Below are 22533 nucleotides of genomic sequence, written 5' to 3' on the forward strand. Positions count from 1 at the left end.
GTACACTCAGAAGCTCTATTATAGATCCCTGTAATATGGATGAGTTTAAGAAACTAACTGGTCTACGCAGTAGCTCAATAGCCAGAACTGTCTGCGTTCTTTTGGCAGCAAAGAAACAAAAGCAACAGTAGCTAGTATTTCCGATTTCAGCTTCTGCCTTCTAAATAAAAGCCTCTGAAAAGACTTTTCAAGCGAGAATGGGTTATAGTAGGAATATCATATTTTACTTTTGAAGATAGCCAACAACTACAGGTTAAACTCAAATAAAGCATCCTACTTAATGGCAAATAAACCTGGTAAACATCTCACAGCGCTCACAAAACATGGCAAACCAGTTATAATCTTAAAAGATAAGGATACCGATGTGTTGATTAGAAACAATGTGATTAATGGAAATGTTTAAAGCTTCTTTGAAAATCTATATCAATCAGAATTAAACAGTGGGACTGATCCTATAGTCTTCTTAGACTCAACAACCGTGCAGCAATTATCAGCAGACAAAAAAGTATCACTAAAAACAGAGATTGCCCAAAAATAAATATTAGACACTAATATTAAATATTAGAAAGGCACCAGGAATGGCCAACTTTCTGATAGAATTCTATTTCATATTTTGGGAAAAAGTAGCACACCTATTTACACAAATGACAACACACATGTCACTCAATTCAGTGGTTCCTAGGTCCATGTATCAAACAGTTATTTCAGTTATATTAAAACAAGGAAAAGCTGGACAGTCCCCTACTTATTACAGACCCATACGTTTAATAAATTGTGACAATAAAATAACAAAGCTCATCAGCAATAAAATGGCTAAAGTTTTACCAGACTTGATACATATCAATCAACAGGGTGTATTACAATCAAAAAGAAAGGAGGACCAAGGCACTCTTCATATAATTGATTAAAATGCCTTTATTAGTATGGCATGTTCAATAGAAACAATGTTTTTTAAAATCTGACGGGTGTATTACAAATATACACTTACACTTACACTATACACTTACAAACGAATACAAGAACATGTTTCAGTTGAATACAATAAGCTAAAAAACAAGATATAGATTGAATTGCTGTTGTTGCCGAAAATACGTTTGACTGTCTTAAATGGCCTTTTCTATTCAAAACATTCCAGCTGAAATAATACATCTAATAAAAATATAAAATATCTTAAAGCAGAAATATACACAAATACACTACTGAATTAAATTGCTTTAGAACGGGACACAAGACAGGGATGTCCTCTCTCTCCCCTCCTGTTTGCAATGGCAATTGAACCGCTTGCAGAAATAATTAGACAGGACCCAATAATATAACAGGTATTGGTATACATGAATACAAACTAAACTTATTTGCAGATGATCTTCTGATATACCTGACCAATTTTGAAAACTCAATGCCCCCGCTCGCTAAAGTATATTTTCAGAATACTCTACAATCTCAGGATGTAAAATTAACATCGAAAAAGAAGAACTCATTATCTACAACAATCCTTTAAGTGGACCACAAAAAATACCAAATACTTAGGATGCTTAATAAGTGACAACAAACAAATATATAAAGATAACTTTATCCCATTACTCAACAATATGAAAGGAGACCTAATTAAATGGAACAATTTTATCATAAATCTGACAGGTAGAGTAGACCTCTTCAGAATAGCATGTCTCCGAAAGTTGTCATGCTTATTCTCAGTAATACCAACTACTCCACCAAATAAATCATTTAAAAAGGTATGCAGGGGTGCAGGCGTTAGAGATGTGTGTGTGAGCATGTGGGCCTGGGCAGGGGTGATGTAGTTGATGTTTGTGTGATGTCGTTTGTATGTATATGTTTTGTATTGTTTACAAAAATAAAATATTGAAAGAAATTAAGAAATTAAGCAGCTTTCAGTTTCTGTCTTTCTCCTGGCAAGCTTTTCATCTCCCTCCCCCATCAATCAATCACATGTATTTATAAAGCCCTTTTTACATCAGCAGATGTCACAAAGTGCAATACAGAAACCCAGTCTAAAACCCCAAACAGCAAGCAATGCAGATGAGTTCACAGAAGGTGGGGTGGTCCTGGAGTGAAAACTGAAAATGCCCCTTCTTTCCAGAGAGTTCCACTACAGCCTATGGGGGAGAGATATGTAGCCCTAGCAGCTGATAACATCTGATCTTAAAATAGAACAGGGCCTAACAGATAGGCTGCTAACTATTCTGAGTAGGCTACTTGCTCTGTCAGTCAACCACAAAAGAACTATAAATGTCCAAGAGCATATTATCTCCCTAGAACCAACAAAGAACCAACAAGATGGCTATGTTACCGAAAAACCTTCCCAGGCCAGAGGACTGGTATGTACTGTATTGCTGTGAAGCCGTTTTCTCATTTGACAGATTAGATCTACAAATGCAATATAACAATATTTTCATTATGTTTTCTCTGCTTCTAACAATAGTCAAGGAGCACAGGCACTATGGTACGACCGGAAAAAATATGTCATCATTAATTTCGTGGTGCAAAACCCCAAGGATGTTGAGGTTGATATTCAGGATACCTTTATAGTTTTAAGGTGAGTTTGATTTATTTGTAACCCTGAAGTGTGCATGATCTAGAAAATTCTTAGTCTAAATAAATAGTGTCCAAATAGTGTGTGTGTGTGAGAGAGAGAGAGAGAGAGAGAGAGAGAGAGAGAGAGAGAGGGAGAGAGAGCGCGAGCGCACGTTTGTGTGTGTGTGTGTGTGTGTGTGTTTGGGGTGGGGGGGGTTGGGCAACTATTCTAATGTGCATTGATTTATTAAGCAGGCCTGTGTTACCACTCTATAATGACTGCTCTGACGAATAGGATATGTTGTTACTGCAAAATGTTTCATTATAACCTACGTTTAATAACATTATTTGTCTCTGGATTTGTGGCCATGACAGTTGTAAAGATGTTGATGACAACAGCATCTACAATCACATTTACTTCTATGACAAAGTCATCAAATTTGTAAGCATTCACATTTCTCTGTCTATTCAAAGTTCATTTGATTCTCACAATTAACATAGATAACAGTTGTAAAGATGTATAAATATGCAGCATGCTTCAATGTTCAGCACGGTAATGTATTAAAAAAAATGGATCCACGTTACAGAGCATTATGGATACTGCAGTACATCATGCTAAAAGTAAGCTTTGTATATTTATCTAACAGGACTCCCAAGTGAAAGTCTATGACCGCAGTATCCACATCTTGATTAGGAAGGCTAAAGAAAATGTAGCATGGCCTCGTCTTCAGAAAGATGCCGATCTCAAGGTACTGGAACATTTGATCTTCCACTTAGAGGAGTGAAGAGCAGTGTAAGGTTAGACTAATGCTTCATGTGTTAAAGGTAGTCTCAGCAATATGACGTCATCATGAGCAGTGGGGCGACGAAGGCAATTTGTGCCCTCCCTTGGGGCATGCTCACACTGGAAAGAGACAATAGACTCGGTTGACTCAAAGGTTGTTATTGTTGACTACTGAAAGCAGAAAGTCGCCATGCTACGCTGTGGTAGTCATATTGCGGAGTCTACCTTCTAGCTGACAATATGCGTATCAACATGCTCTCTCTCCCAACATTATGCTGTCCCTTGTAGCCAAATTGGATGGCTGTAGACTTTGATAACTGGAGAGACTGGGAGAATGAAGAGGACGAGGGAATGGCGGAGTACGAGCAATATTTTGACGTACGTGTAACTGCCAAATGGGCTTATCCTATGCCTATGTTTGAAGGTTGGCACATCAGTGTGGCTTTAATGAATGGTTTTCCATTTTAGATGATTCAGGATATGGGGAACAAGAAAGGAGGGCCACCTGCGATGGATGATCTTGATGATCTGGTTAGTACAGCAAGAATCCACCTCCAATTCGCATTTCACAACAATCATTAGAGACATATTACCCCTGACTTGTCAGCAAGTAAAGCAAGTGATGAAGTTTATTGAATGAGTCGTTTTCTCTCTCCACAGAGTGATTGAATACTTTTCTGAAGAGAGTTTTCCTCTGCATTGGATAGCTTGATGTGCATTGAAAATCGCTGATGAAGACTCATCAAAGATCATGTCATGTTGATGGATTTGTGTATTTGTTGATGATTGCTGTGAATGCGATGTGAATTAATATATTGAATTGCTAGGTATTTTTCCTGGTGCTGTTGTCCGTGTAATTTTCAGTACTATCTATTAAATGTTATTTATTAAATCACTGAAGTCTTGTTTCTACTTTTCTGATATGTAACCTCTTATTAATATACTGAATGAAAATATAAACACAACATGTAAAGTGTTGGTCCCATGCTTCATGAGCTATAATAAAAGATCCCAGAAATGTTCCATACACACAGAAAGTTCATTTCTCTCAAATTTTGTGCACAAATTTGTTTATATCCCTGTTAGTGAGCATTTCTCCTTTGCCAAGATAATCCATCCACCTGACAGGTGTGGCATGTCAAGAAGCTGATTAAACAGTATGATCATTACACAGGTGCACCTTGTGCTGGGGACAATAAAAGGCAACTCTAAAATGTGCAGTTGTGTCACACAACACAATACCACAGATTACTCAAGTTTTGAGGGAGCTTGCAATTGACTTGCTGACTGCAAGAATATCCACCAGAGCTGTTTCCAGATAATTTAATGTTAATTTCTCTACCATAAGCCACCTTCAACGTCGTAATATAGAATTTGGCAGTACGTCCAACTGGCCTCACAACCGCAGACCACGTGTAACCACGCCAGCCCACACATTCGGGATAGTCTGAGATAACCCATCCGGAGAGCTGATGAAACTATGGGTTAGCACAACAGAAGAATTTCTGCACCAACTGTCAGAAACCGTCTCAAGGAAGCTCATCTGCGTGCTCGTCGTCCTCACCAGGGTCTTGACCTGACTGCTGTTCGGCATCGTAATCAACTTCAGTGGGCAAATGTTCACCATTTGATGGCCACTGGCACACTGAAGAAGTGTGCTCTTCAAGGATGAATCCTGGTTTCAACTGTACCGGGCAGATTACATTACATTTACATTACATTTAAGTCATTTAGCAGACGCTCTTATCCAGAGCGACTTACAAATTGGTGCATTCACCTTATGATATCCAGTGGAACAACCACTTTACAATAGTGCATCTAAATCTTTTAAGGGGGGGGGGGTTAGAAGGATTACTTTATCCTATCCTAGGTATTCCTTAAAGAGGTGGGGTTTCAGGTGTCTCCGGAAGGTGGTGATTGACTCCGCTGTCCTGGCGTCGTGAGGGAGCTTGTTCCACCATTGGGGTGCCAGAGCAGCGAACAGTTTTGACTGGGCTGAGCGGGAACTGTGCTTCCTCAGAGGTAGGGGGGCCAGCAGGCCAGAGGTGGATGAACGCAGTGCCCTTGTTTGGGTGTAGGGCCTGATCAGAGCCTGAAGGTATGGAGGTGCCGTTCCCTTCACAGCTCCGTAGGCAATCACCATGGTCTTGTAGCGGATGCGAGCTTCAACTGGAAGCCAGTGGAGAGAGCGGAGGAGCGGGGTGACGTGAGAGAACTTGGGAAGGTTGAACACCAGACGGGCTGCGGCGTTCTGGATGAGTTGTAGGGGTTTAATGGCACAGGCAGGGAGCCCAGCCAACAGCGAGTTGCAGTAATCCAGATGGGAGATGACAAGTGCCTGGATTAGGACCTGCGCCGCTTCCTGTGTGAGGCAGGGTCGTACTCTGCGAATGTTGTAGAGCATGAACCTACAGGATCGGGTCACCGCCTTGATGTTAGTGGAGAACGACAGGGTGTTGTCCAGGATCACGCCAAGGTTCTTAGCACTCTGGGAGGAGGACACAAGGGAGTTGTCAACCGTGATGGCGAGATCATGGAACGGGCAGTCCTTCCCCGGGAGGAAGAGCAGCTCCGTCTTGCCGAGGTTCAGTTTGAGGTGGTGATCCGTCATCCACACTGATATGTCTGACAGACTGCATAGCAATGATAGGAGAGACCATGTGAGGATATGACAAAGCCAAGTGACTTGGTGTATAGCGAGAATAGGAGAGGGCCTAGAACAGAGCCCTGGGGGACACCAGTGGTGAGAGCGCATGGTGCGGAGACAGATTCTCGCCACGCCACCTGGTAGAAGCGACCTGTCAGGTAGGACGCAATCCAAGCGTGGGCCGCGCCGGAGATGCCCAACTCGGAGAGGGTGGAGAGGAGGATCTGATGGTTCACAGTATCAAAGGCAGCAGATAGGTCTAGAAGGATGAGAGCAGAGGAGAGAGAGTTAGCTTTAGCAGTGCGGAGAGCCTCCGTGACACAGAGAAGAGCAGTCTCAGTTGAATGCCCAGTCTTGAAACCTGACTGATTAGGATCAAGAAGGTCATTCTGAGAGAGATAGCAGGAGAGCTGGCCAAGGACGGCACGTTCAAGAGTTTTGGAGAGAAAAGAAAGAAGGGATACTGGTCTGTAGTTGTTGACATCGGAGGGATCGAGTGTAGGTTTTTTCAGAAGGGGTGCAACTCTCGCTCTCTTGAAGACGGAAGGGACGTAGCCAGCGGTCAAGGATGAGTTGATGAGCGAGGTGAGGTAGGGGAGAAGGTCTCCGGAAATGGTCTGGAGAAGAGAGGAGGGGATAGGGTCAAGTGGGCAGGTTGTTGGGCGGCCGGCCGTCACAAGACGCGAGATTTCATCTGGAGAGAGAGGGGAGAAAGAGGTCAAAGTACAGGGTAGGGCAGTGTGAGCAGGACCAGCGGTGTCGTTTGACTTAGCAAACGAGGATCGGATATCGTCAACCTTCTTTTCAAAATGGTTGACGAAGTCATCCGCAGAGAGGGAGGGGAGGGGGGGGGGAGGAGGATTCAGGAGGGAGGAGAAGGTAGCAAAGAGCTTCCTAGGGTTAGAGGCAGATGCTTGGAATTTAGAGTGGTAGAAAGTGGCTTTAGCAGCAGAGACAGAAGAGGAGAATGTAGAGAGGAGGGAGTGAAAGGATGCCAGGTCCGCAGGGAGGCGAGTTTTCCTCCATTTCCGCTCGGCTGCCCGGAGCCCTGTTCTGTGAGCTCGTAGTGAGTCGTCGAGCCACGGAGCAGGAGGGGAGGACCGAGCCGGCCTGGAGGATAGTGGACAGAGAAAATCAAAGGATGCAGAAAGGGAGGAGAGGAGGGTTGAGGAGGCAGAATAAGGAGATAGGTTGGAGAAGGTTTGAGCAGAGGGAAGAGATGATAGGATGGAAGAGGAGAGAGTAGCGGGAGAGAGAGGGTTGGGACGGCGCAATACCATCCGAGTAGGGGCAGAGTGAGAAGTGTTGGATGAGAGCAAGAGGGAAAAGGATACAAGGTAGTGGTCGGAGATTTGGAGGGGAGTTGCAATGAGATTAGTGGAAGAACAGCATCTAGTAAAGATGAGGTCAAGCGTATTGCCTGCCTTGTGAGTAGGGGGGGAAGGTGAGAGGGTGAGGTCAAAAGAGGAGAGGAGTGGAAAGAAGGAGGCAGAGAGGAATGAGTCAAAGGTAGACGTGGGGAGGTTAAAGTCACCCAGAACTGTGAGAGGTGAGCCATCCTCAGGAAAGGAACTTATCAAGGCGTCAAGCTCATTGATGAACTCTCCAAGGGAACCTGGAGGGCGATAAATGATAAGGATGTTAAGCTTGAAAGGGCTGGTAACTGTGACAGCATGGAATTCAAATGAGGAGATAGACAGATGGGTCAGGGGAGAAAGAGAGAATGTCCACTTGGGAGAGATGAGGATTCCAGTGCCACCACCCCGCTGGCTCGATGCTCTAGGGGTATGCGAGAACACATGGGCAGACGAAGAGAGAGCAGTAGGAGTAGCAGTGTTATCTGTGGTAATCCATGTTTCCGTCAGCGCCAGGAAGTCTAGGGACTGGAGGGTAGCATAGGCTGAGATGAACTCAGCCTTGTTGGCTGCAGACCGGCAGTTCCAGAGGCTGCCGGAGACCTGTAACTCCACGTGGGTCGTGCGCGCTGGGACCACCATGTTAGAGTGGCAGCGGCCACGCGGTGTGAAGCGTTTGTATGGCCTGTGCAGAGGGGAGAGAACAGGGATAGACAGACACATAGTTGACAAGCTACAGAAGTGTTGTTTCTTGTATTATTGTCTCTTGTGTCTTTAGAGAACTGTTTCACTTTGATATCCTTTATCTTCTGTCCTGATTTTCTCTTTCTTTTCTTCTGTTAACTAGATATTCTTTGTTGTTCTTCGTTAGCTAGCTAGCTTCTTCCAAAAGAGTCCCTAGCAACTGCTTAGCAACTGGTAAACAATTCAGCTAGCTAAGATAACTACAATTTTATGAAAAATAGTTATTTTTCAAAAGCCTATCTTCTTTGTTTGTTGCTTGTTTTTTCTCCTCTTCAGTCTTGCAGTTTTCTTTTGCTTTTTTCCGATGTACTTCACTCTAAAAACCATGTAAATTTCAATATTTGTAGGAGCTCATTTTTCAGCTTCTGCTGCTCAAATTGGAGTTCCGGAACCGAACAGATGGCAGACAGCGTGTATGGCGTTGTGTTGGCGAGCGGTTTGCTGATGTCAACCTTGTGAACAGAGTGACCCATGGTGGCGGTGGGGTTATGGTATGAACACAATTTCATTTTATCGATGGCAATTTGAATGCACAGAGATACTGTGATGAGATCCTGAGGCCCATTGTCGTGCCATTCTTCCACGGCCATCACCTCATGTTTCAGCATGATAATGCATGGCCCCATGTTGCAAGGACCTGTACACAATTCCTGGAAGCTGAAAATGTCCCAATTCTTCTATGGCCTACATAATCACCAGACCTGTCACCCATTGAGCGTGTTTGGGATACTCTGGATCGACGTGTATGAAAGCGTGTTCCAGTTCCCTCCAACGTCCAGTAACTTCGCACAGCCATTGAAGAGGAGTGGGACAACATTCTACAGGCCACAATCAATAGCCTGATCAACTCCCTGTGAAGGAAATGTGGAGCACTGCGTGAGGCAAATGGTGGTCTCACCAGATACTGACTTATTTTCTGATCCATGCCCTTACTTTTTTTTCTGTGACCAACATATGCATATCATGTGAAATCCATAGATTAGGCCTATTGAATTTATTTAAATTGACTAATTGCTTATATGAACTGGAGCTCAATAAAATCTTTGAAATTGTTGCATGTTGTGTTCATATTTTTGTTCAGTGTATATTTAACACCCACAGAAGTATAAACCTACATCAATTAAATAAATGCACAAACAGTTATTGCAGTAATTGACTTAATCATCTAAATTGAAATGCAAGCCATATGCTGTATCTCACCCTGTAACGCTATAACTGAAAACCTACAACTTGTCTACTTTTGGGAGCCCTAGGCCTACAGGTTGTCAATGCAACTATGAAATACAATAGAATTATGGGTATATAAACCACAAATATAACTTTACTAATTACAATCTATACTTAATCATTGCAATATAGTATTGCTGTAATTGAGTGTTTATATATAAATATATATATACACTACCGTTCAAAAGTTTGGGGTCACATAAAATTCACAAAAAAATGGGCAAAAAAGCAAATTTTTTTCCCATTAAAATAATGTCAACTTGATCAGAAATAGAGTGTAGACATTTTTTATGTTGTAGCTGGAAACAGTTGATTTTTAATGGAATATCTACATAGGCGTACAGAGGCCCATTATCAGCAACCATCACTCCTGTGTTCCAGTGGTACGTTCTTCCCAATGTTCCTAATTCTTTTTTTCCCTTTGTATCCTCATATTGAGGTTCAAATCATAGATATCTACACATTTACAGTAAAAACGGAAACTCGGCCACATTTTCAGACACAGATGTCAGTGTAATTGCAAGACAATATAGGACTGTTAAGTAGCAGCGTGATGTAAACGGTTTAAATGATCCAGTTCAAAATGTTTAGAAAGTACGAGCGCAATTAGAACACTCTTGTCTTTGACATGACCATTCTACATGTGACGATGTATCCCATTACCATGTAGTGTCTTGCCAATACCAGTAGGTGGCACCCTTACGGTGTGAACGCTGAAGTGTTTTTGTTTTTATGACCCTTTTCATATACAAGCACAACCCATCAAGGGCTAATAACACCACCATTGCTTACTGGTATTAGCCAGACATTGTCGTATTGTTCATAAGTAAGTAACAATACATGGGCAACCAGCTGTTGTGCACTTTAATGCAGTCTGAAAACTCTTAACAAGGAATTATTTTTTATAATTCATCCTGTTGCCCAAAATTCTTCTATAACTTACTATTCATAATATCATTGTTTACTTAGGTACTAGGGTGTAATACTACATTATATATCCTTGGTTTTATGTAGATCTCCTGTGCTGACCCGGTGTGGTAAGGCCTACAGGTATCAGCATAACCGTCATTACTTATTAAAGCCTTGCTTCCAGGTAATACACCTTTCAGGAAAACACCATTCACTATAGTGGTAAGTCAGGGCCCAATGCCTGGATTATTAGCTGCCCTATGCCCTACTCTGAGCAGTGTCTAGTACAGTTATGTCACTGCTATAGAACTTTTGAGTCTGATTAAATCCCTGATCCTGTTTTGCAGCATGCTTTAGTTCACCTCTCAACGTGGGGTTGTTTTTGTAGACTTTGGTCATTATGAGATTTCCAATGATATAATGAGCTAGTTTAAATACGGCTTTGATCCACGTTAGATATGGTTCAACAAGCTGTAGAAGTTATGCCGTACCTCCACTCTACCTCTGGCAAGGCAGGGTTCAATTTATTACTGCGACAGAACATTTCCTTATCGTTACGTTATTCAGCTCGCACGTAAACCAAAATTTCATATGCAATTTAATAGAAGTTTATACAGGACTGTAACCGTTTGGTAATGTTAAACAATCAATGATGGACTTGTAGCACCCACTGTTAGACATCTGCATCGAAGACAACTGTTTGTCATCCAATTGAAGGATGGTTTCTCTCCATCTCTTCCTCATTCTGGCCACCTTCCCTCTGTCTTTCTTATAAAACACACTACCCACTGGGCACAGACGTCCATTCAATGTTGATTCAACATAATTTCATTGAAATTACGTGGAAACAACGTTGATTCAACCAGTGTGTGCCCAGTGGATAGTCTGGCTTTGAGAAGTTGACTGTACCTGAAGTGAAAGGCACTAGGACCCAGGAAACACCATCACTCTCCACTCCTTCCCTCTTTCTGGAGAGCTGCATATGCTGATGTTGCCTCCCCTCTCTGTCTGTCCCTGTTTCAGATGATAGAGTAGTTGGCTGTGGACCTATGCCTCCTCGTCCTCTTCTCTCCTCTCCTCCTCCGATATGGCTGCCAGGAGACCGGTTAGCCCCAGCATCGTGTGTGGACACCAGTCAGAAGAGAGTGGCCCCCACCTCCTATCTTTAAGACCCCCAGCTCTCTTGGCCAGCTACTGCTGTCACTAAGGAACTAGGCTACTCTCTGCATAGTAGGAGTTTTTGCACCTCTCCTTCACAGGAAGACACAGGAGCTCTACCTTTTGAATTTGAGTCTTCACTGTGTCACGCTCATACTCTCCTGTCGCCTCCCTATTTCTCTCTCTCTCTCTCCATCTCTCAATCTCTTGAGGGTTGTTCATGCCGCACAGGGACCTTGCTTACAGGTCTGACACTTTTTCGTTGTTGCTTTTGAGTAATTTTGCATAACCATCACCACTTCCCCTGTCTGAGAGGATGAAGGAGCAGGAACATTGGAGAAGATGATACTTTGGGCTGGCCTGCTCCCCTGGGGTTAAGGAAATTGTCAATGGTCCCCACTCAATGCCACATAGAGCCTCATCTCAACAGGAGAATTAGTGGAAGAATACATTTGGTTCACCTAAACATTTGAGTTCCAGTACTGTCTTAACTGTGAAGACAGACTGGACTCCTGTGGGTTTACTGGTGTTTGTGACTGTGTGGAAGTAGCTGTGGAGTACGTGGGTCTGTGCATCTGGGATAGATAATCATGGGCAATGCCGCTGGGAGCATGGATGTGCCACTGGGGAAGGAGCTGAAGACGGTGTCGCCCCCCCCAGGCTCAGGGGCCCCCCAGAAACAGGCGGCAGGCCCCAAGCTCCACATGCCTGCCGAGGAGGAGTTAGAGGAGCGCTTCAATGCAGTGCTGGTGAGTCTGACTGCTGATGACACACACACACAGAGCCCAGAATATGGAGCCTGTGATGGCACACATACAACTGTACACACTCCCATACAGAAACAAGCGAAACAATTACAAAGAAACAAAGAATACTGAACATTTTGAAAATGTGCACATCCCCAGGACAGGCTTATCAAAGAGCAGGGTACATAATGTGACTGTGGAAGGACAAATAATAAGTCCTTCATTGTCTTGAGTTCATTGTATGGTCATTTGGGGATGGATAAAGAGGAAGTTCTAATCCATATTTGCAGTGGATAAGGTATAATAAAAGTTAAACAAATATTATCCCACCTGAACTGTGAGCCTGTGACACACGGTTTATTTCTTTTGTTGAAGTTTGTAGGTCAAAGAGATTCATGAATCCCCTAATCCCAATTAGTTGTACAATTTCACTTTTATAACTTCAGTTGTTTGTTTGATCTACAGTAGTATTAAAACGTTAGGCAAGCCACATTTTAAAAGACGGCTTTCACTGTAGTAATATTAACAGAAAACCCATCCATTCACTTCCTAACACGAATATTTTCTTGTACTCGGTGACAATTCAACAGAACAGATCGCAAGTTGGGAATTCCGACTCCATAACTTGATGTTCCTGTGACTCCCTTCACTGGGCTTATTTGTCCTCAGTCTGCGAAAACATATTATAGGCTAAACAACTCGTGGTCATGTTGACAGCCAAAAACCAAATTGGGCAACAATGGCTCAGCTACGTTTGATACGTTGCTCAGGGGTATCAGTACCATGGTATACCATTAAATGCATTCTTGTTTTTAGTCTCGCACATCTATCTTTATCTCCTTGGTCCATACCTATGTGTTTGCCCTGTAGAGTTGCATCATAGATATAGAAACAAATAGATGGTGAAAGAGAAGAGAGCTACCTGACTATGTATCCTTAGAAACCTTCTCTATGATGTCACGTTAAACACTTATAGGCTAACTTGACTTTTTCATAGAAATTACATTAGTGAGATAGCACAGTAGTTTGTGCACGTGTCAATCAATGTGCAATTGCAGCTGCCAGATGACACTGATATGCATACTATGATATTAATTCATGTCAGTCTCATGGCTCATTTTACTCGGTCAAAATCAATGTCTACTCCTGTAATTGAAAGCAATCTAGAATGTTGACTAGATTGCAGATAACTTACTGTACAGAAACGATATCTGAACATGGTGTTATTGTGAGGAAGGTGTTACATACACGCCAGAAGTCAGGAAACAGGTGCAGAACGTGAGTTTAATAAAGAACCGATACAGATGAACAAACATGAGGAGCGTACAGAACCTGAGAGAAAACAATAACACCTAGTGACTGAGGACAACTGAGGGCTAAATAAAGGGGGAGTAATCAAGGAGGGAATGACAACCAGGTGTTCATAACGATGGGGAACAGGTGTGCGTAATAATGAAGCCAGGACCGTTGGTTAGTAGATTGGAGACATCGAGCGCCGGAGGGAGGGAGCAGGAGTTTGAGACGATAGGTTACCTCGTTGACCCTGTGGAGGACGTTGAAGGGCCCCACAAACCGGGGGCTCAGCTTCCGGCAGGCGGAGCGGGAGGTTCCTGGTTTGGAGCCATATGCGATCACCAGGATGGAACACTGGAGCCTCACTGCGGTGGCGGTCCGCCAGATCCTTCTGATGGAGGACAACGCGCTGGAGCCTCACGTGGGCGGTGTGCCACACCTCCACTGCGCACCGGAACCACTCATCCACTGCAGGGGCCTCGGTCTGGCTCGGAGTCCATGGAGCCAGGGCCGGCTGATATCCCAGGACGCACTGGAAGGGAGTCAGCCTGGTGGAGGAGTGTCGAAGTGAGTTCTGGTTGTATTCCGCCCAGGGAAGAACAAGTCCCACTCACCTTTCCGGTCCTGGCAGTGACTCCTTAGGAACCTCCCCAGCTCCTGGTTGGTCCTCTCCACCTGCCTGAGGCCGGTACCCGGATGTGAGGCTGACCGTGACCCCTAACTTTTCCATAAAGACTTTCCAGATCCGCGATGTGCATTGGGGGCCACGGTCTGAAACAATGTCCTCCGGAAGGCCATAGTCCCGGAAGACCTGCTGGAATAGTGCCTCAGCGACCTGGAGAGCTGTGGGGAGCCCAGAGAGAGGAATAAACCAGCATGATTTTGAAAATCTGTCCACAACCGAAACTGTCAGAGGGGAGATCGGTATCAAAGTCAATGGACAGATGAGACCAGGGATGCTGGAGATTCCCTGCTGGAGCGTGCCGGGGGGACTTAGTTTAAGCACACATAGAACAGTTGATGTAACGAATAACATCCTGCGCCAAGGTGGGCCACCAATAATTCTCAGAGATTGAATGGAACGGGCGATCCCAGGATGTCCAGTGACAACAGCTATGTGCACAGGCCAACAGCCGCTCCCTTATCCCTGTGGGAACTTAGATGCGTTCAGGAGGACAGGTAGTGGGTAACGGGTTCCCTCTCCAGAGCCTGGCGAATGTTCACATCTATGTCCCAGACCACAGGGGATATGACGCGAGATGGAACGTGAAAGCAGGTCCTCCAGCTTTTGGGTGACCAGTCCGTACTTTTCATCCTCGACCATGAAATGGTGGGGTTAGGGCGTTGGATCTGGTTCACTCGTGATGAGGAAGGGAATATTCTCCTGATGAATGGACTCCATGGGGAGGGTGAGCGGTGTGGTGATGTGTGTGATGGTTCCCGGATCCTACTGGTTTATTATCAAGGGCTTGGACCTGAAACGTAGACGAGAGTGGGTATGAGGTGATACTAAGAAAGCAGGCAAGGGTCTGGCCAATAAAGTTCCCAGCGGCACCAGAATCCACTAGCGCTGTCGTTCAGCCACTGGGAGGAGAGTGACCCTTACCTCCATGGGCTCAGGCTCTGATACAGAGTGGTCACTGAGGGAGTGAGAGAAGCGATGAGGGTACCGACGCTCCCAAAGTAGGTTGTCAAGATGGGTGGCCATCGCAATGAGTGTGTCCAAGGAGACGTTGTCATCTCGACATGCCAGTTCCGTCTCGACCTCCTCGAACAGTCCTCTTCTGAAAAGTGTACGGAGTGCCAGCTCATTCCATCCGCTGGATGCTGCTACTGTCCGGAAGGTGAGCGCGTACTCGGCAGCGGTCTGGTCATCCTGCCGTAGTTGGAAAAGGCACTAACCCCCCTCTCTGCCCTCCGGTGGATGATCAAAGATACCTCTGATCAGAGCCATGAACCCCTCATTCAAATCCAGCTCATCTCTCCCAGACGGCCGTAGCCCACTCCAACCCCACCCAGTCAGCAGAGAAATAACCGTGGCAACCTTGGACCTCAGTGGTGGGAGCTCCCATCTGGTGCACAAAATAGAGGGACCACTGGATTAAGAAACCACAGCATTTAGATGGGGTTACATCATATTTATCCAGGAGGGACAGACGGGCAACGCTGACCTGGGTGGACTGCTGAGTAGACGAGTGTGCTGGCTCACTCGGTTGACTGGTGACAGAGTATCTTCCACTAGATCAAGGCATCTTGGGCATGTTCGAGACATTGAAGACCAAGAAGAACCTCTTCCATAGCCTTCCCCAGTTGCGCCAGCTGGTCGTGGTGTTGATGAAGTAGATATCCCTGTTCATCAACCGTCTGGGGCCTGATTACCTGTTGCTTCCATTTTTTGAGGCGGAACTCTGTAACGTATACGCTTGGAGTCGGAAAGCAAGTGGCGAGTTTAATAATAAACAGACCATAACCCAATATACCAACCACGAGTAGCATATAGACATGAAACACATAGTCAATACTGCCTGGGGAATGGAACTAAGGGAGTGACATATATAGGGGAGGTAATCAGTGAAGTGATGGAGTCCAGGTGTGCCTAATGATAAAGGTCCAGGTGCGCGTGATGATGAATGCTAGGACCGGTGGTTAGTAAACTGACTGTAGATACATTGTATTATGGTTTTCTTGGTAGCCTATTGGTTGTCTTGGTTGTAAATGGAACTCTATGTATTGGAAACATGCTAATGCTAGGCTGGCAGTGCTTAAATGATTACGTGGGACGACTTTTATTCACAGAAGTAGATTGTGCCATGTAACAACATGTTGTGGAACTCATGATTTGGCAAGACAGCTGTATCTCACTGTAGTACGCTGTAGGTGTAACAGTATAGCTTCCGTCCCTCTCCTCGCCCCTACCTGGGCTCGAACCAGGGACCCTCTGCACACATCAACAACTGCCTCCCACGAAGCATCATTACCCATCGCTCCACAAAAGCCACGGCCCTTGTAGAGCAAGGGGAACAACTACTTCAAGGTCTCAGAGCGAGTGACGTCACTGATTGAAACGCTACTAGCGTGCACCCCGCTAACTAGCTAGCCATTTCACATCAGTTACATAGGCTATGCTGTGGTTGTTTGGACATCCATTCCCCTTTTTTTACTGCATTGGTTTACTGTTAATGTAACTAGCTTACATGTAGGTAACCTAGTGGTTAGAACGTTGGGCTTGTAACCGAAAGGTTGCAAGATCGAATCCCCGAGCTGACAAGGTAAAAATCTGTCGTTCTGCCCTTGAACAAGGCAGTTAGCCCACTGTTCCTAGGCTGTCATTGAAAATAAGAAATAGTTCTTAACATTTTTACATCACAGTCATTTAGCAGACACTCTTATCCAGAGCAACTTACAGTAGTGAATACATACATTTCATTTTATGCATTTATTTTTTTATTAAATGTTTTTTGTTGTTTGTTTTGTACTGGCCCCCAGTGGGAATCGAACCCACAACCCTGGCGTTGCACACACCATGCTGGCGTTGCAAACACCATGCTCTACCAACTGAGCCACAGAGAAGGCATTTTCTTAACTGACTTGACTAGTTAAATAAAGGTATTTAGATTATGTCTTTATTGATCTGATATTTTGTTTACTAGGCCTACTACTTGATACCTCTATTTTGTTCTGTTTGCATTCACTTGTTCGCATTTGAGGTTCTGTCGGTATTCTAAGACAAATTGCTATTCAGTATTTTTGTCTGCATGCATGAATAACTAGGCTACTACTTTCAGCATTTAGTTTGCATTATTTTGGTGTTGACATCTGTGTGTACGGCTGCATTCACATAGGGTAATTCACCTATTACAAACAGCCTATCATTCTTGTAGCCTATATTCATTACCAAAACTGAGTTGCTTTAGTGTAAGGTGCTGTCATTGTGCTGATACAGTGGAGATAGGCTACAGATTTTGCACCAACCGGACTGTCACTTCAAAAGTACTCAGTGATCTCGGAGTCTCAGCATTTGAACTTTATGTTAATTGTGGTATAGTGTGATATAAGCAGAATTCAATATAATTCCAAAACAAGAAACCGCCAAAATTGTGCCCCCTCTCCGATTTCAACTGTCCCCTTAGTCACTTTATCCTTGCGCCAGGTCTGATTAGTTGGTAATAGCAGCCAAGTATGTTTGCTATCTTATTTGTGCTTATTAGACACAAGTGTCAAGTGTCAAGGCCAACAGTTTCCACATATGACTTTTACTATAGCTAGCTTCCTTTGTACGTAGCTTGCCTCTTATCTGACTGGTAGTTAGCTACTAGCACTGTTGATGCGGAACCCAAGTGCTTTGGTCAGGTTTTAGAACCCTGAGATTCGGCTGAAAATATGTTAGCGTTGTCAGAAATGCTACAAAAAGGTAGCACATAGTTGGTTCTTAATGGACGGAAATATGCACATGAGAGTGATAAATTATACAGTTTATAAAAACTGTTGCACCTACAAACGCATTAAGTCTAAATTAATCCAAGTCTAATGGTCACCTTATGGACGCTGTTGCCTCGTTTTTAATCCGACGTCTAGAATTTGACCTAGGTTTGGCCAAAAAATTGTCTGACGACCCTAAAGCTAACGGCCCTGTCAAAAATCCGGTATAGTGGTTCTCAGTAATGGCCGGACGGACCATGACGAGAGACGGGGTGTTGTGTAACTCCATTCAACTTTATTTGCGAATTTTCATAGACATTTGTGTCATATTGGCTTAGATATGATAGTAGGTAAATCTCAATTTAACATTGAGCTTCAACCAATGCATATACTATTGTGGGGGCTATCTCCGCCATAATAATTACCTGAGTCATGCCACCACATGAGGATGACATGTGGCCTTAAGTATGTTAGCCAAGTGACTCACCATGTGAGAGACATGCTTACTATCTTCATGAAAATATAACTTTTTTCTTTATTTAGTTATTTTTTGGGGCTTGTTGTAACAATATTCACAATATTGCTAAGCCTACTTTTATCCAATCCTCTCCGAACTCCACAAGTGTATTAGGCTTTGGAGAGAGGTAAGATACCTTGACAGAAGCTCAGAACTAGGTACGTGGGACTAGACTATACACTTAACTTCAGATGTAGGATCTTACTATGAGCCAGTTTGCTACAGCATGAAATAATCCTGCAGCAACAGGAAATGTGAATTATTATGTGGATTATAATTAATGGACATTTTTGTAGGGATTGATACATTTTTCTGAAGGGAAAATCAAGTCTGAAATTTCATAGTGGAAATTACAAACTTCAGAAGCCTTTTTAACCTCAAATACACTACAAATTTCTATTGCAGGAAAGTTATCCTTAAATAGGGTGACCAAATGAAAATCATATGCAGTGGTGTAAAGTACTTAAGTAAAAATACTTTAAGTTAGTACTACTTTAGTCGTTTTTTTCGGGTATCTTTACTTTACTATTTATATTTTGACAACTTTAACTTAAGAAAATAATGTACTTTTTTCTCCATACATTTTACCTGGCACTCAAATGTACTCTTTACATTTTGAATGCTTAGCAGGCCAGGAAAATTGACCAATTCACGCACTTATCAAGAAAACACATGGTAATTAATCCCTTCTGCCTCTGATCTGGCAGACTCACTAAACACAAATGCATCTTTTGTAAATTATGTCTGAGTGTTGGAGTGTGGCCCCTGGCTATCTGCTTTGCTTAAAATAAGGAATTTAAAATGATTTCTACTTCTACTTTTGATACTTAAGTATATTTAGAACCAAATACTTTTAGCCTTTTACTCCGTAGTATTTTACTGGGTGACTTTTATTTTTACTTGAGTATCTTTCAATTAAGGTATCTATACATTTACTCAAGTATAACAATTGGGTACCTTTTCCACCACTGATCATATGTGGTTCTTGCCCATTGGTCTCTGTCAACCTTGTTTGATTTGCTAGGGTAAAGCTATTTGATCGCTCATTTGGATTCATTTACATGCATGCACTGCCTAACTCATCTATCTTCTTCTACACTCAGTTCCAATGAAGACTATTTGTAGGCTACACTGAGAACTCATCCAAAAAACCTTGCTCGTGCACAGACAACTCCCAACCCCACTTTGCTTTGTAATTGAATATGACTCCAATCAAATGAAAGAGTCTACATTATAGAACACCTTTGTCTGGTCATTAATAAAAGTCCATAATTTACATAAGTTGCTACATAGGCAGTTGAATAAATGCATTGTATTACTCCATAACTCATACCTGAGATATAAACAGATTTCTACTTAAGTTCAAATCATGTGGATAATCTAATATGTGGTGAAAATATTCAATGTTATCGCTCCATACATGATTGAATTGCTACTGTATATGAATTTTGGACAGTGTACTCTATCCCTACAATTCATGTCTAATGAATTAGTCTCCATGATTCAGAAACAGGGAGGAATAGGGGGGCCAGCTACTGTAGGGCAGTAGCGGGACGCGTGTGTGTTCTTGAGAAATCGAACACTGGTCTGGATTGAGATCTAGAGATCAGAGTTGTTGTTGTAATGAATCAACTTGGCAGTGGTCAAGGCTCAAGGGCTTGGGCATACATCCGGTGCCAGCTGCTGTGCTACACATCTGTCTTTGTGTGTGTGTGGTGTGTGTGTGTGTGTGTGTGTGTGTGTGTGTGTGTGTGTGTGTGTGTGTAGCAAATGTGAGTACTAAGTATACGGTATGTTTTGCATATAACATACATGTACCAACATGTCTGCTTGTTTTCGTAAATTCATGTTTGTACATATAAGGTGCACATAAGCACATTCTGCTGTGGTATGGGACTGTTCCTTTTTTTGCTACATCACTCTATCGTGGGGAGCAGTAAAGATAGATCATCCCCACCACACACACCCTTACCCGACGCCCCCGGACCCACCCCCTCTTCATCTAATGCTCAGTGTGCATAGCAAATCTCAGATGGGCCAGACGTCCAACTCCGACTGTATAGCGAGCAGGCTGGTTGGTATGCAGGGATCTTTCTACAGTGGGCGTTCTGTGCTACAGAGAAAGACATTAAAGGGAAATGTCACCGCTGCTCGATTTCACTACATATGCCCATTAATATGTTATTAACTTATCATACACTACGGTTCAAAAGTTTGGGGTCAATTAGAAATGTCCTTGTTTTTGAAAAAAAAAGAACATCAAATTGATCAGAAATACAGTGTAGACATTAATGTTGTAAATGACTATTGTAGCTGGAAATGGCAGATTTTTTATGGAATATCTACATAGGCGTACAGAGGCCCATTATCAGCAACCATCACTCCTGTGTTCCAGTGGCACGTTGTGTTAGTCAATCCAAGTTTATCATTTTAAAAGGCTAATTGATCATTAGAAAACACTTTTGCAATTATGTTAGTAGAGCTGAAAACGGTTGTTCTGATTAAAGAAGCAATAAAACTGGCCTTCTTTAGACTAGTTAAGTATCTGGAGCATCAGCATTCGTGGGTTCGATTACAGGCTCAAAATGTCCAGAAACAAATAACTTTCTTCTGAAACTCGTCTATTCTTGTTCTGAGAAATGAAGGCTATTCCATGCGAGAAATTGCCAAGAAACAGAAGATCTCGTACAACGCTGTGGACAATTTTTTAAATGTTCTTTCAAAAACAAGGACATTTCAAAGTGACCCCAAACTTTTGAACGATAGTGTATGTGTCATAAAAATCCGGAATTTTCTCACCACACGAGTATTTCTGCATCTCACCTTTAGAAACGGGCCGTCTACATTTCCACGGGACATCTACATTTACCACGATATCCAGAACTCATAGCGATTTCAGGACGTAACGTTAGTACTACATCAGTTGATGTGGAGAAATATCAAAATGTCTGTGTTTTGTAGCCAGCACTTCCAGCCAGAGGATTTCGAAACTGGTTGCCAGGTCATCGAATGTTAAAGTGATGCTATTCCATACATTTCCCACTTCACTTCCAAGAGGAAGGCATCCAATCAGCCAACATCAGCACAGCAGAAAATAAATCAAGCTGAGGTAACGTAGCTAACGTTACCTAGCTAACTAGATAGAGAACTACATTTGTTTATCTAAATCAAAATCTAGCTAGCTAGCTTTCATAATACGCTGTCTAGACATTCGAAAGCAAATCAATGTAATTAACCAGCTGCTATTTGATTTGCAACTTTGCAAGCTAATGTTAGCTTTCAGGTTTTGTTATCTACAGCCTACCGGACTGTGTCTAAACACTAGCTAGCTAGCAAACTAACTACCACAGAGGCTAACGTGACTGTGTGTTCTATTTAGAGTCCGATCCATCAACATCTGCAGCGGCATCAACATCAGGCTCAGCACCAGGAACTATACAGTAAGTCACCTTTGCGAAATATTTCCATAACTCCACGATGAGCAAATAAATATACTGGAGCTAGGCATACATATAGTCTGTGTCTTGTTGTCATAGTTGGTGTGTTTACAAGTAACTTTATGCTTCAACTTCTACTGTAGTTTTCGCTGTATTATGGAGGCTTAGTTGAAGTCTAAATTGGAGAAAAGGAGCTGTTAGATATGGGTGGCTGACTGGTGTCTGTTAGGGATGGGTATTGTGTGTGTGTGAAGATTAGTATGCATGCTCTATTGACATGAGGCTGGGTGGATGTAGTACCTTGTTGAGTGTGTAGTAATGGTGACAAAGCAGTCAAATTTGGCTAATCACGGACTACCGTGTGTCCTACAGACTAATCTTGCTGCTGATAACAAGGACCTTGACACCAGCTTTGGTAGTACAGAGCCTGTACTATTTGGATGAAAGCGTTCAGCCAGGAACAAGCTCAAGCTCAACATCATCTGACTCTGAAACAAGCCAGGATAGCCAAAGGTATTTATAAAAGCACAATACCCTCTTGAGAAAACAAAATCACAAAATCACAAATACACTAAACTGTCTACAAGCCAAGTGATCCTTGCAGTCAGTTCTTTGGCATTGGGAAAAGGGCCTGTTACTATACTCTTCTAGCCTATTCACTCTATTGTTGGCTGTGCTTGTCTACTCAACAGCACAACCGTAGGTGCTCATACACAACAATACATGACTAGAAGTCTACAAGTCAAGCCCTCTCGAACTTTTCAC

The 22533-nt window shown here is 43.1% G+C and overlaps 2 protein-coding genes across 5 annotated transcripts in view; both read left to right on the forward strand.

Annotated features, from left to right (window-relative positions):
* Positions 1-2195: 2195 nt before the first annotated feature.
* On the forward strand, positions 2196-4211 carry LOC106589313 (putative protein PTGES3L). The gene is made up of 7 exons (XM_014179110.3): positions 2196-2336; positions 2441-2554; positions 2908-2974; positions 3180-3281; positions 3605-3694; positions 3785-3847; positions 3977-4211. Exons 1-7 carry the CDS (start codon positions 2296-2298, stop codon positions 3983-3985), a joined length of 486 nt encoding a protein of 161 aa, XP_014034585.1. The 5' UTR covers positions 2196-2295; the 3' UTR covers positions 3986-4211.
* A 6962-nt stretch (positions 4212-11173) lies between these two features.
* The window catches only part of LOC106589318 (formin-like protein 1), a 67844-nt gene continuing 56484 nt past the window's right edge, over positions 11174-22533 (forward strand). For 3 of the 4 annotated variants that reach the window (XM_014179113.3, XM_014179111.3, XM_014179116.3), the window contains exon 1: positions 11174-12105. In XM_014179113.3, coding sequence (XP_014034588.2) covers positions 11947-12105 — 159 coding nt within the window. In that variant the 5' untranslated portion in view covers positions 11174-11946. The remainder of the gene's footprint in view (positions 12106-22533) is intronic. The other variant, XM_014179114.3, reaches the window with a different exon arrangement.

This window comes from Salmo salar, chromosome 28, assembly GCF_965601325.2.
Source record: "Salmo salar chromosome 28, fSalSal1, whole genome shotgun sequence".
In the NCBI taxonomy this organism is placed as follows: domain Eukaryota; kingdom Metazoa; phylum Chordata; class Actinopteri; order Salmoniformes; family Salmonidae; genus Salmo; species Salmo salar.

What these genes read in the sequence shown, in the direction of transcription:
- LOC106589313 (XM_014179110.3), top strand. Translation starts at nt 2,296, where the DNA reads ATGGCTATGTTACCGAAAAACCTTCCCAGGCCAGAGGACTG. An exon ending in CTTCCCAGGCCAGAGGACTG is followed by an intron (nt 2,337 to 2,440) that starts GTATGTACTGTA and finishes TTCTAACAATAG; the next exon opens with TCAAGGAGCACAGGCACTAT. An exon ending in ATGACAAAGTCATCAAATTT is followed by an intron (nt 2,975 to 3,179) that starts GTAAGCATTCAC and finishes TTTATCTAACAG; the next exon opens with GACTCCCAAGTGAAAGTCTA.